Below are 15,001 nucleotides of genomic sequence, written 5' to 3' on the forward strand. Positions count from 1 at the left end.
GGATGCATGTTTTCCCTGTGTACTTGTGAATCTGAACATAAAAAGGTGAACAAAGTAAATGAAATGTGAACCAACTCCCTCCCTACCTCCACTCCTCAATATGAAATATTCATCACTCCTTACCAACTATAGGAACATTTGTCATGGGGAGTTTGGCTCAGGCAGCTTGCGAATAACCATGTGGCTAGAGAAATGCATCCACGGGGCTGTCCCAGCCGATTACTCTTAGGTGTGTTGTCGTCCCTCCAGCTCCCTAGACACCCCGCAGCCCCAAACCAAAAATATAAGGCAGTCATCATAAAGGATATGTAGAGTTCAGTTGTCAGCTTCTTGCGCAGATGTCCCGGGGTGGGGGGGGGGGGGACCTCGCCCAAGCTCTCAGTCTTCATGGAGTGTTCTCTGGTGCTGCTGTCTTCCTCGTCTGTGTCAAGAGGTTGGTTGTGGTGTGCGGTACTGTCCCTCCTTCTGGATCACTGTTGCTGGTAGCAGGCCTCCACATTGGCCTCTTCTCATAGTGCGGTGGGGGTTGGCAGATGTCCTTAGCTGTGCTCCCCCGCAGTGGGTCCCTGGGTAGTGCTCCTCTGCTCTGATGACCATATATCTAGCCAGTCCCAAACAGCCTGTGGCGATTTGAATAAATGGGTCTTTCCCTTATGTATGACTTTCAGCTTAGCTGGGAACATCAGCATAAACTGCAATGCCCTTAGCTTTTGTTTCACATCGGTAAAGGACTTCCTATGCTTCTGAAGTGAATAGTCTGGATATATGCTGATCTTCATTGAGTCAAGTGCTAGGGCAGCCTGGAGTCTAGCGTATCTACGAATTATGTTTCGATTCATAGTTCAGGAGTCTAGTAATAATTGGTCGACAGGGGGGGGGCAGTGGCCGTGCCACTAGAGACCTGTGTGCACTTTCAATAACAAAGCATGATGAGAACACATCTGTGGCCATCCACGTCTTAAGCTGAGCATTCAGGAGCGCCTCACGGTGGGATCCCTCTGCACCCTCCGATATTCCAATGAGGTGCAGGTTGTTCCACTATGGGTGCCCCTCTGCATCCTCCACCCTGCGCTCCAGGTTCCTTAAGGCAGGCAATGCCAGTGGTCAATGTTTGGACTGTATCTTCTGCTGTGGAGATCCATTGTTTGACCTCTGTGACTATCTGCGACCTTGTGTAGGTCATGGTGGGGCCCTTCCAATTCTAGTCTGAAAGAGGCTGGCTTAGTATATGGTGCTCACTTATGCAAGTGTAGCACCCTGCACTAATCCAGACAACCCTTATGGTGATTTTATTGTTTGTAGCCAACCTTTGAAAGCTCTATAAGTGGTAGATGTGGACGGGAGCCTTCAGGCTTAGTCCAGAAGGAGTGCAAAGCAGCTTGTTTCACCAGAATGGAATCTTATTGGTAAATGTTAAGTAAAAAAGAACCACACTGTGTATTTATTATTATTATTTTTTAAACACGTTTTTATTCGAATTTCAGAAACACTACAAAAGTAAAAAAGAAGGTACATATGCCAATGAGTACCATGCATTGTTATCATCAATACATAAATTGCAGACATTCCATCATTCCAAGACAAGCAATTACGGAACTACACGTTAAGCCAGATATATAGTAAGGGAAGAGGTTTACCCCGGTGGGCCCGGCACTCAGTTTGGGGGATATACTATGGCAAAATGTAAACTCTAGTGGAGTACTGCAGGGACCCGGTGGGGAGGGCACTTGAGAGAAGACTGCTATGTGGACTATTCGGGTTGGTCCAATGTCTGGAGATAATCGCGCAGGGGTTGCCCTATATTGATGGGTTGCAGCCTGTTGTTGGAGGGAAGCGTAGTCTATGCCCAGTTTATCGCAGTTAGCCATTTGCTTGAGCCATGCAATGGGCATCGGTGTTTTATATCCCCAAGAGTATCGCAATTTCGCGCTTTGCTAATAGAAGAGATATGGAGGCGAGCCTGCGTGATGACTTGGGTATGTCAGCAGTACATCTTTGGAGTGCCACCATGGGGTTGGGTTGTAGGGCAGTGCCCAACATCGTTGCTGTGTGTGAGTATACCTTGACCCAGTAATGGGAGATAATTGGGCACGTCCATGTGAGGTGCACAAAGTCAGCCCTAGGGGCACCGCCCTTGAGGCAGCAGTCTGTTCTAGATATGTCGTATCTAGCAAGGTCTACTGGCTTGAGATATGTCCTATGGAGAAATTTGAAATGTAATAATTCATTCCTATGATTGGAGGAGATTTTCTGAGTTTGGGTGCAACAGTAGGACCAAATTTTGTCTGTTATCGGCACATCCAGCTCCCTCTACCAGGCTTGTCGCACCCTGGCGGTGGTGTTTGGTTTCAATGCAAGGCACATGCGATACAGTTTGGGCACCATGTGCACGCCATCCGATGTCGATATTACCAGTGACAGGGGAGGGAAATCTTCCGGGGCAAGAGGGTAGCTGGGGATGTTTGTAGCGTAGCATCGCATACAAGCGTTGGAATATGAAGCGCTGCATATATGTCATGTTTTGGAACCTGGGGTCTTCAGGGATCTGTAACACATGGCCGTTAGGGAATAGGTCGCCTATGGTGTGAATGTTGTATTGCTGCAGCACACGTTTTACAAGTAGGTCATTCATTAAGGGGAGCCACGGATTGTTCCGGAGGGGAAGTCCCATGGAGTAGAGAGGGCCAGTCCCCAATTTCCAGCATAGCGTGCGCCAGGCCCAGCAGGTGGTTGATACTTTCAAGATGTCAGTAGTGTCTAGAGGGAGTCCTTGTAGCTGGTCCAACTCTGGCCAAAAGTAGGGGATGCATGAATCGGGGTGATACCAACTGTGAGTATATTTGCATTGGGCTGCCAGATAGTAGATGTGTAGGTCCGGAACCCCCAGTCCATCACGCTCGTATGGCAGTGTCAGGGTTTCCTAGATTTTCGGCAGAGTGTTTAATAAAGAGGAGGATGTCGTCTGCGTATAGAGAAAGCAGCAATGGCCCTTGTTTAAGCTGAAGCCCACAGTGTAGATGGATAGTCTGCATGTGACGGACCAGGGGGTCCATAGCTATAATAAAAAGCATAGGAGAAAGGGGGCAGCCCTGTCTGATGTCCCTTGCAATGGGAAAAAATGTGGATAGCGACCAATTAATCCGTAGGCAGGCCCGGGTTGCAGAATATAATAATTGAATCAAGGATACGAAGGGAGGGGGAATCCCGAGTTTCTTCAGGACCGCCATCAAAAAAGCCCATTCAAGGGAATCAAATGTCTTTTTGGCGTTTAGGAGGGCCACTGAAGCAGGAACCGTCAGGGATATCCTTTGAAGGATCACAAAGATTGTACGAAGATTAAATGAGGTGGATCTATGAGGGACAAATCCGGACTGCATTGGAGATATTTGTTCCATAAGTAGGGCTAGTCGGGTCGCCATGGTTTTGGCTAGTATTTTATTGTCCAGGGTGAGTAGCGAGAGGGGGCGATATGAGGCACAGAGGGTGGGATCTTTGCCTGGTTTTAATAATGAAGTGAGAATGGCTTCCTGCAGAGTAGGAGGTAACGCGCCAGAGTTTAGGGCCTCATTATACATTCCTAAAAGGTGTGGAGCCAATTGTTCCTTGAAAGCCTTGTAGAAGGCACCTGTCAGGCCGTCTAGGCCTGGGGCTTTGGATCCATACAGTGCCTCTATAGCTTCCTTAACTTCGTTAAGAGCATGGGGCATGGGCATTGTGTTTAAGTATGTAAGTAGTTCTGGTGAGGCCGCAAGAACCCGGGATGCATGCAGCATCTTATAGTAGTTCAGAAATGTTGCTTTTACCTCCTCTGTGCCAATAGCACTTGTGCCGTCGTCGTTTAACAACTCGTTAATGTACTCTGCCGCTCAATTGGGCCACAGCATCCTGGCCAGGGTACAACCCAGTCTCTCACCCTCCCCATACATTCACGCCTCAGCCTATTTCCCCAGATACGCTGTTTCCCTGTCAGCTAGTGCATTAAATTCCATCAATAAAAGGGACCTATCATGTAGTCGTGGGTCTGTATCCGTAGCTCCAGCCATGTACAACTCATGTAGGTCAAACTCAACACTTTTGATCTGGCAGCGTATATCACACCGGATACCAAATTGCTTCGATATGCTAAACCCGCGGATGTAGGCCTTTTAAGGCCTCCCATAGAGTAGCTTGTTTTGTAAAGGAACCAGTGTTCAGCTAGAAATATTCCTCCACCACCCTCTGCATTTCACCCCTTAACACCTAGTCTCGCAGGGCATCTCCAGGGAACCGCCATCATCTCTCAGACTCATATCCGCAAGGGATAGTAAGGCACAGCACCACTGGGCTATGGTCTGGTAGTGTGCAGGGGAGTATAGAGGTCTCTGTTACCCAGTGCAATATATTGGCTGATGCTAACCAGTAATCTATTTGTATCCAAATGGTGTGGGGCGAGGAGTAAAAGGTGAAACCTGGGTCCTTGGGATATAGAAATCTCCAGGTGTCTCACAGGGCATACGCGTCCATGATCTGGAGGAACAGAGCCCTGGTTCTTGGTTTGTCGCTAGGGCTTACACTGGTGGAGTCAAGTTGTGGACATTGAGTCAAATTAAAGTCACCCCCCATAACTATCTGATCTGCATCCATCTGACTCAGTCGGGCGTAGATACTTTGAAGGAAGGTATTGTTATCTACAGTAGGCTCGTAGATATTGACCAGTAATACCTGCTTGTCTGCAAGTGTGCCATGAAAAATAATAGAACGGCCCTCAGGGTCTGTGTGAGCTGCATGGAGACTGAAAGGAACAATTTTGTGTATAAGTATGGAGACCCCTCGAGTATATGTGCTGTAGGACGATAAGTAGCGGTGTTAGCCCCACGACTTGGCAAACACTGGTATGGTGACAGGAGGTAGGTGCATTTCCTGCAGGTATGCTATTCTAACCCCTTGCCTATACAGATATGCCAGGACCTGTTTACCCTTGCGTGGGTTATTTATTCTGCGTATGTTCGTGGAAATGCATTTTATCTTAATGGAACCAGTCATGTCGCATGCAGACATAATATAATGATCAGAGGTGATAGGTCTGCTAGGGTAACTGGATGACTGCAATCATTGAAAGTACAGAACATTGACAATAGTTGGATACGCAAAGTATTAAAAGATAAACAATTAAATGACATCCATTTAAAAATACTTGGATGTCCCCTATCCCCCACCCACACTAGACTCCAAAACATCCAGTGAAACCAGATATATGGAACCAAACAACAAAAAGTCCCCAATTGTGGGATTTGGCATATACTTTAGGGGCGTGAGGGCGGCCCGACAGTGAACGGCTCATCTCTAAACACACTGTAGACTAAACAGTAGCAGGGTCAGCATCATAGAAGGGCAGTAGAAGAGGGTAAGTAGGAAAGGGAGGGAAGAGAAAAGGGGGGAGCCTGACGGAGGCACCAAAGTGGCATGAGTTAAGACATGTACAGTCTCACTTATTTTGGGATACAAAGTCCTCGTCGCAGGTCAAAGTCTCGCCATCACTCATCTGGACCTGGAAGTTTCTGGGAAGGGGACGCCGAGCCACCGGACAGCATTTTACAGAATTTGACTGCCTCTGCAGGAGTATTGAATATCTTGAGTCTCATTACGTCCAATCTTCAGGCGGGAAGGATACAGCATGGCATACTTTACGTTCAGTCTGCGAAGGGAGGCTTTCACCTCTGCAAACTTATGCCTGGCTTCTTGGACTGTTGGCGTGAAGTCGGGGTATATAGATATGGATGATCCCAGGTACTGCAGCTCACCGCGTTTCTGGGCCAGGCGGAGCGCTGTGCCCTGTCTTTATAATTCAGGAGCCGCTTGACAAGTAATCGAGGCGGCCTCGACGGGGGGCCTGGGACCAAGTGTACGATGTGCGTGCTCCACCGAGAATGCAGAAGAGAAACTGTCCCGGCCGAACAGACTCACCAGTAGCTGTTCTACAAAGGAATCTGGCCTGCCCATGTTTGTGGGCTCCGCAACTCCAGCAATGCGAACATTGTGGACCTGGCCTCCAAGTCTTCGTTCATTAAGGCCACCTGCTTAAGGACTCGCTCCACTTTTTCGAAGCGCCTCTGGACCGTAGTTGAGGTGTCTTCTAGAGTTAATATCCTCCCCTCAGCCTCATCCAGGCGTATTTTCTGACGATCCAGATGCTCTCCTAGCCTGTCCACTCGGTTTGCTAGGGCGTCAAATCTGGCTTCCATGGAACGGAAACCGGCTCCGAGCTCCAGCATAATGACTGCAGGGTCAGCAACTGGGGCCATTTCCGCATGCGTGACTACGGTGTCATCGGGATCTGAGCTTGCCCCACCGCTTCTGATCATCCCCGTTTGATCGAATTGAAGCTTGCACTGTTTGGGATCGGTGCAGCCCATTTTTACCTGCACAGCTATCGCTAGTGCAGCCTGTCATGCGCTGAGTCACAGTGTTGGGGTCTCTGCCCGGTAGCATTCAGAGCAAGATCACAGCTCGGGTTAGCAAAAGGGTAGGAAGCCAAGTTATGGCCCATATATGTAGCGCGGCTTCTCAGGACCCCTGGCGCGACAACCAAATGCGAAATAGAGGCCTCCTACTTCGCACTATATTTATCTGCGCTGGTTAGGTGCCATCCTCATACAGCCACCATTAATTCGGGGATGCGCTGCGGAGACTCACCGCCTTCTTCGGGATGATAGGATCTGCGCTGTGTCATCCGTGGAGGCGATGGCACAGCCTCGTGACTGAGTCGCAGTGACCAGAGCGTTTTGACCGTGCTCACCCTCACCTACTTCCAGCTCCCAGGCCAAGCAGCGCCACACCCTCGCACGCGGTCACCGCGCATGTTGGTCCAGACCTCCTAGGCATTTATTATTAGAAACTCAGTAACACATAATATCTCCTACCCGGAGATATAAAAAAATGCACACAATAGTTTGCAAATAAAAAAGGTAAATAGCACAAATATACAATGGTCACCAGGGGGGAAGCCAAACCATATACTAAAATAGTGGAATGCGAACCACAACTCAAGACGTGAGTGGACCCAGAAGACGTAGAAGAGTTGGGCACTCAAGGAACCACCCAAGGTGAGCATCTAGGAAACCCAAGGATCCCGTATGCAGAGTGCGAAAACAACTGCATACTCAATGTCAGTCAATGGGTAAGCTGCGGTTGCAGTTTTAAAGAAAAAGGACCCTTTCCAGCGGAGCCCAAAGACACTCCATGGAAGATGGAAGTTTGGAGAGTCACCTCACCCGTGGATGCTCCAGGAAACAGGATACCTACACCAGGGAAGCTGGGTGCATAGGTATCAAGTGACGTCAGAAAACGATGTAGACCACAATGGAAGCCTTCAGGAAAGGTGCTGCTGGAGAATACAACACAGGAGTCCAGTGGAACTCAAAGGTGGATTCAAGATGAGAAGTACCTGCAAGCAGAGGGGACAGAGTCTATGTTACTCAACAGTGACCAGGCGTCATTGGAAGACGAATGCCACCGATGTCGGGTGATGCAGGAGAGTTGACAATGACTTTGGAGCTGCAGCTGTGTGGACCTGGTGACGCTGTGTAAGGCCAGGAGCCATTCACGAGCTGTCCCACATTGGATGTCGAGAGTTGAGGGGTCAGTGTCCGGGAGCACCAACAAGCCTTGGCAACTACAAACAACGTGGCAAGCGAAAAAGGTGCAGTGTCGGGGTCTGCAAGGTCCAAGTGACTCACCACAAGCAGGGGAGTCGGAGTAGGCCCTGAGCAATCAGGGGAGCCCACTGGAGTCAAGGAAGACCCTCGAGAGGACCCACAGGCCTGAGGCACAGGAGTCGCAAGAGGACCTCGAGAAGCTCACCAAAGATGCAGTGAGGATGATGATCTTGGCTGTAGGAGATGCTTGAGGTTCGTGCTTCTTGAAACCCGAAGATTTCTGAAGGAGAGAGCCAACAAGCCTTGGCACCGGCAAGTCGATGTGGTGCATAGGGGAGCTGTTCCAGCGTTCCGACGAGAGATACTGGCCTCAAACTCGGTAAGAATACAGTGCAGGCCTCGAGGGAGTTGCAGATCCACCACCTATGTTGCTGAGCCTTTCGGAGTCCATGGGAGCCCATGATAAGCAGACCGGTTAGCTGCGTTGCGGTGCCTGCAGATGCAGGGGAGTGACTCCTTCACTCCAAGAGAGATTCCTTCACTCCAAGAGAGATTCCTTCGGGTGTCTTTGGATGTCCACAGGCCTGGTGAAGAACCTATATGGAGCACGGACCCAGACAATGCAGAATACCAGCAGGACGATGGTGCCGTCTCAGTTCCCAAAGCAAAGTCCAGACCGTTGAAGTTTAAGTGGTATGTGATCTGAATCTTGTCCCACGACGAATCTAGGGACCTACTCACATGTAAGCCCTTAAGTGCCCTTAGTGTTGGGATGATTCAGGGGTCCCTCCCAAAGGAGAGGCTGGACAGTGGGGAGGATACTCCCATGTCTTTTGTCCAGTAGTTTTGCGCCAGAGCAGGGGCCAACAGCTCCCTGAACTGGTTTGATCTGGAGTATGCAAGGAGGGCACCATATGGGTCCTTAAAAGCAGTCGCAGTGGCGCTGGTAAGCGCCCCCACCTGCCCCAATACATTAAACCCTGTCTGGGAGGTTGTCACACCTCCCTGTGACAGAATATCTATTGTTCTACCTTCCCCTTTCAAGCTTGGCTCAGCAGCAGGAGGGCAGAAACATGACTCTGGTCGGCAGCAGCAGCCCTAGCTTGCAATCTGGTTCTGGAAGACTAGTACCAGGAGTACTGTGGGCTTTCCAGAGGAGCTTTACAATGCATGGAAATATACCTCCACACCATTTGTGGTGTGGAGGTATGATTCCAACTTGTTTGATACCAAACATGACAGGGTTCGTTACAGCCAGTTTAGAGATGTTCATTGCGTAATGACGCATGGCCACTGTATATATCGTAATGGCTGATGCAGTTACAACCCAGGAGAATGGACTCCGAAGGTTGTAGGGGTGCATCGCTCATGAAGGGGTATTCTCAAACTTAGAACCGAGCACCGTGCCTTCAGGATTGAAAGGCCTGCCTTAGGGGTGACTTCTAGGTTTTAAGTGCAGTGACCTCAGATTATAAGGAAACGTATATCGATCGCAAGTGGTGCTAGCACCATCTTGCAATGGCAGGCCTGTGGTCACAATTTGAGTGGTCTCTCATGGCATAATACATACTTCAGCCCATGGGAGACCCCTGGTGTACCTATGCCCTGGGTACCTTAGTACCATATACCAGGGACTTATCTGGGTAAACCAGTAGGCAATCTCGAGTGTACCTAAGTACTTACCATGTACAATTTAGGGAGGAAGCACAGAGACTGGGGTCCTGGTTAGCAGGATCACAGTCAGACTAGTTAGGAAAACATAACACCAGCAAAAAGTGGGGGTGACCATGAAAGCAGATCCTACTTTCCTACACAGTTCCACCCACCCCTATATGCATTTCCATGGTGGTGCACATCTTGCATATAGCTTGAAGGAATTCCTCTGGGATGACCTGTGTGGATTCAGCTTCTGAAGGGGAGTTTGTCTCCACTGATGGCTTTGATGCAGTGGTTACATATTTATCCATCTTGGTCTGTTAGGTGGTTGTCACTGTTGACGGTTTCCCCATCTCTGCGGGATGTGGGGCACCCCCTCAGTTGAGCTCGGAATTGTGTGTTATGGCTGGTTCTGGTTGCTCCTGCGGCATCCCATGGAATGACTCTGTTTCATGGCCAATCCTGTGGGCTGGAGGGTGGACTCAGGTGTTGGGGGAGCTCAGGCTAGGGGGGCTGCTCCCTTTCACTAGGGTGTTGGAGCATCAGTCCCACCACTGCCTCGGCTCCTGGCCTCACCACCTCCCGGCAATTGGGTTAATTCACCGCCTGTTATAGCCAAAACTAGACGGCCATCATCAAAAGCCTTTGGTAGTTTCTGGGCCTGCTTTGTCTGCCATGTTTTGGAGGGGGAGGAAAAGCCTCTGGTGGCTCCCAGGGAAGTGTGCTACTTCTTGGTCCTTGTGCCCAGATCAGTATTTAATTTATGGCACCTAGGCATGGGTGCGGAGTTGGACCATCCAGTGGGGCTCCTGGTCAAGTTCCCCACCCCCATTTCTGCCCATTGCTTACTGTGGCTACCGTTAATTAATAAAGGTGATCTCCGGGCCCTCGTCGCGTGTTGTAAGTCGGGGGTGAGGCTTCCCGTGGCTCTCCCTATGTTGAGGAGCTCCGTAATCATTCTGCTATATTATATCCATTTTATAAAGTGCACTTTCACTGACAGGTTTCTTGGCGCTGGATCAAGAGGCTGCCATTTATCCAGGAATTAATTGTAATCTTGGGAGAGTAGCCAAGTTTTAAACATCCTCCTAAAGCACATATAATTTTCTGCTACTCTGATTGCGGTTGGGAGTGCATTCCAGACCTGGGGACCCAGTACTGAAAATCTGGTTCCACCCAACCTCTTGCATTTGAATCTTGGTACCATTAAAAGGTTCATGTGGGCAAACTTGAGATTGCATCTTGGGGTGTAGCTCTGGATTCTTTCAGATATATATTTTGGGCTTTTGTTGTAGAGTGATTTAAAGATGATACATCCTGCTTTGAATATAGTCCGTTGAGTCACCGGTAGCCAGAGTAGACTTTTCGTCAGTGGCTTGGTGTGGCAGTGTCTTGGTTGTTGGAAGATGATTATTGCTGCTTGATTTTGCACCACTTGAAGTCTGTGATTGAGGCTTTTAGGGAGTCCTACATAGAGGGCGTTTGCATAGTCAATTCTAGATTTTAAAAATCACGTGTCCGCCTGGGTGTGGGAGTGGTTTCGGCCCTATTCATGCCATTGTCTCCTTATACAGGCCTTCGCAGCCGATGTCTTCCGCTTGGGGTAATCTCTGGTCCTCCTTTATTTGCTGTGTGTTGGGAGAGGAAAGGTCTACAACAAGCTGATCGGCAGCAGCAAAGTCAGAAGTTCTTGTGTCCAATACGGTGACAGAGGGCACTGGGCAGAGAGTGCACAGCAGCTATGCTTTGGCTGAGGTCGCCAGCTTTAACTCTGTCTGCAGGCTCCTGAAGTAGCCCAGTAGGACACCATGGATCTGTTGGTCTTGTGCCGCTTCTTCTCTGTTGGGTGACTTCTGGGTTGGGTGCACCGTTCTGGATATTCGCTCACCCAGAATAGTGAGTCTAAAGAGTAGCCACCATCTTGCATGGCAAGCCACACACTTAACTTCACTTACTTCATGACCGTGCTTATTGTTGTGAACACTCCCAATCCCTGGACTTCTTTCTTCACTCTTGACACCCCAAAGTTAATGTCTACAAAAGCTCTTTGGAAGCCAGCATTCATTCCTCACTCCCTTGATCTAAGGACCCCCCCACTGTACTCTTGGTTTCTAAAAGCCTAGTGCCTTTTGGACATACCTCCCCCCAGTTCCAGAATCTTTCGCCACCTTAGATCACAATACTGGTAATAGAGACTTTAATTACGTTCAAACAAAAAACCATTAATAATATTCTCTTTTGCACTGTTTCCCTCTTTCACATCTTACCTTTTAGCATAGTCTGCTGCTGTTTGGCGGAGCAAATGAGACGGCTTATCCCCTCGATGACCTGACTCCTTGAGTCCACATCCTTCTCTTTGGGCTTCTTGCTCAGGAAAATGGTGGGCACTGGAACCATAAGCAGAGTAAAGTAGTAAGTTTGGTGTGAGACGTGCATTCATTTTGAAAAGTAGGACATAATATGCAAAATTAAACTGGTATGTCAGGACAGACTGAACTAGAAGAAAATTAGTTACTTACCTGTTACTACGGTTCTCCAGTATTGGGATCTTTCATAGGGTCACATGCTTGAATCATCCCCAATGTCTTAGTGGGAGTCCCGCGGTATCCTTATAAAAGCAGTAGATAATACTATCATAGGCTACAATGCAATGAACAGTCACTGCAATAGCCTATCTACTTTCTTTTGTAAAAAAAGAAAAAAACTTAAGTAATAGCCAATTAGGCTACGGGACCCTGTATAACACTCCTGAGAGAGGGTGAGTACCTCAGATTTTCAAGCACAAGTGTGAAACTATATACTTTGCGGAAATAAGGGAAGCCTCTCAGGGGAGGGTGGGTTGCATGTGAATCTATGAAAGATATCAATACTGGAAAACCGTAGTTACAGGTAACTGACTCATTTTCTTCTGTAGTATTGGAGCTTTCATAGATTCACATGCTTGAATCAGAGTAGCTAACAGTTGCATAGAAAAATGTGCATAGAAACAATATATATCCATAGAGGATGGAGGGCAACAATATACATGCATATACATACATACATATATATACACACATACATGTATACACATACATACATATATACACACATTTATATATTTATATATATACACACATATCCAATGTAATTGATTATCACTAGCATGTCAGCAAAGTAACATGCAAAAGCAAAATGAAAATACCTCTAAGAGTAGAGGCTTACCTTATTGAAAAAGTTGACGTAAAACCGCCTGTCCTACAGCTGCCTCACTGTAAATTGGATACTGCCCTTGTTGAATGTGCTTTGGTCTTGATCGTGAGCAGTTTACCTGCCTTAGTATGGTAGAGCTGAATAGTTGTAGCAATTCATCTTGTAAAAGTCCTCTTTGTGACTGCAGCACCCAGTCTTTGAGGCCCATATGAGACCAGCAATTGGTCCATTCGGTGCAGCTGCTTAGTTCTTTGCAAATAAAACTTAAGACATTGTTTAACGTCTAAGGAGTAAAGAGAATTCTCTGTTGGAGAGGATGGATTTGGAAAAAATGTGCAGAGGACAACAGGTTCATTAAGGTGAAACTGAGTTGGAACCTTTGGGATGAATTTATGATTTGTTCTCAGTAAAACGTAGTCCTCTGTAAATCATAGATAGGGTTCTCTTATAGTGAATGCTTGGATTCCACTTACTATTCTTGCAGAGTTAAGTGCCAGAAGCAATGCCACTTTCAAAGTTAGAAACTTGAGCTCAGTTTTGTGAATTGGCTCATTGGTAGTTTCATTAGTTGAGATAGGACCATTAGTTGAGATAGGACCACATTGAGACGCCATTCTGGTGGAGGAGGCCGAATGGGAGGAAAAATCCTGATTAATCCTTTCATTAATTGTTTGATGATGCGAGAGGAACAAAGGGAAGAAGCATCAGAAGTGCATCTGTATCGGGAGATGGCTGCAAGGTGGACCCTCACTGATGAATATTGTTCCGAAGGCACCAAGAACAAAAACGCTTCCATTTTAATCTGTATGTTTTAGTGATAGACTCAGCTCTAGCCCTGGACAAAACATCCCTATAGTCCTGGGGGATGACTAAATCTTTGAATTAATTGAATTCAGGTGCCAAGCATGCAACTGAAGAGAAGCTGGATACGGGTGCAGGATTTGTCCTTTGCTCATGGTCAATAGAGTTGTTGTCACTGGGAGGTGATAAGGCTGGGACTCCGAGAGTAGGAGTATCTCTGTGAACCAATGCTGGTGGGGCCAACGTGGAGCAATATGGATCAGCCGGCATGGTTCTCTTTTCATCTTAATTAGAACCCAGGAGATGAGAGGGCATGGGGGATAAGCATAAGCAAAGATTCCCGACCATTTTATTGAAAACGCAGTACCCCATGACCCTCTCTGAGGTTCCCTGCTGGGAGAGCCACAGCATTTTCGATTCTCTTGAGATGCAAAGAGGTCTAAGTTGGGTGTTCCCCATTTCTGGAAGATGGAGTCGAGAATCAACGGATCTAGTTCCCACTCGTGACATGTTTGTCCTATTCTGCTCAAGGTGTCTGCTAGGTTGTTTCTTATTCCTGTAAGATGTTTCGCCTTGATAATGATGCGGTGCAGTGATGCTCAGTTCCAGATCTTTTGAGCTTCCAAAGATAGAATCTGAGACCTTGTTCCTCCCTGCCTGCTGACATAGTGCATGCAGGTGGCATTGTCTGTACAAATGAGGATGCTTGTATTCTTCTGAGAAATGACTGAAGATCTAGGAAAATTGTCCTTAATTCAAGGAAGATGATGTGCATCTTGGAAAGAGAGAGACTCCATTTGCCACTTACTTGAAGGTAAGCCTCCTCATCCTTCCAATGAAGCATACGTGGTCAGAACAAACTCTGAAAGTAGAGAGAGGAATGTCAGGCCCACAGAAAGATTGCTGGCGGACTTCCACCAAGGAAGTGTTTTTTCATAATCGGAGTGATCTGAATAATGTCCTTCAATTATCCTGTCACCTGAAGCCATTGCCTGTCCAACTGCGCCTGGGAAGGTCTCATCCGGAGACGTGTGTGGGGCACCAGGAGGATGGCAGAGGACATCATGCTGAGAAAGGATTTGAGGAGACAGACAAAAGCAAACTTTTTTGGGTAGATTGTGTGCCAGCGATAGTATGGTGTTTTGTCTTTCTGTGGATAAGAATGCCTTGTTTTGTAGGGTATCACACGTCGCTCCGAGAAAAGTTATCCGGTGAGGTGTGAGAATGGATTTTTGGTAGTTGATTGGAAACCCGAAAGAGCAAAACAGTTGTAGGCAGATGGATATGGCCTCCGATGCCTGGTGAAGAGAAGGACCCTTCACTAGCCAATCATCGAGATATGAGAAAATCTGCAGACCTTGTAATCGTAGGTGTGCTGCCACGGGAGAGAGACATTTGGTAAATACCTGAGGAGCTAAGCAGAGGCCGGAGGGAAGGACCTTGAACTGATAGTGCGGGCCTGCCACAGTGAAACTGAGAAATCTTCGATGTTTGGGATGGATAGGAATATGGAACTACGTGTCCTGTATATCGAGGCTGGCCAGAAATCCGAATAGTTCAGAAGCTGCAATATCTCCTGGAGAGTTACCATGTGGGAAGAGTTTTTCTGTAGATATTTGTTGAGCTTTTTGAGGTCCAGAATGGGACTCCATTCTCCCGATTTCTTCTTCACAAGAAAAAATTGGGTTTAGAAGCCCATTCCCCTTTGAGAGTGTAGT

General features: G+C 47.7%; 1 protein-coding gene across 2 annotated transcripts in view; it reads right to left on the reverse strand.

The window, feature by feature from the left end:
* PACS1 (phosphofurin acidic cluster sorting protein 1) overlaps nucleotides 1-15,001 on the reverse strand; it is a 1,493,664-nt gene that overhangs the window by 70,468 nt on the left and 1,408,195 nt on the right. For both annotated transcript variants that reach the window (XM_085625739.1, XM_085625738.1), the window contains one exon: nucleotides 11,558-11,677. In XM_085625739.1, coding sequence (XP_085481865.1) covers nucleotides 11,558-11,677 — 120 coding nt within the window. The remainder of the gene's footprint in view (nucleotides 1-11,557; nucleotides 11,678-15,001) is intronic.

Source organism: Triturus cristatus, chromosome 9 (genome assembly GCF_964204655.1).
Source record: "Triturus cristatus chromosome 9, aTriCri1.1, whole genome shotgun sequence".
Lineage (NCBI taxonomy): Eukaryota > Metazoa > Chordata > Amphibia > Caudata > Salamandridae > Triturus > Triturus cristatus.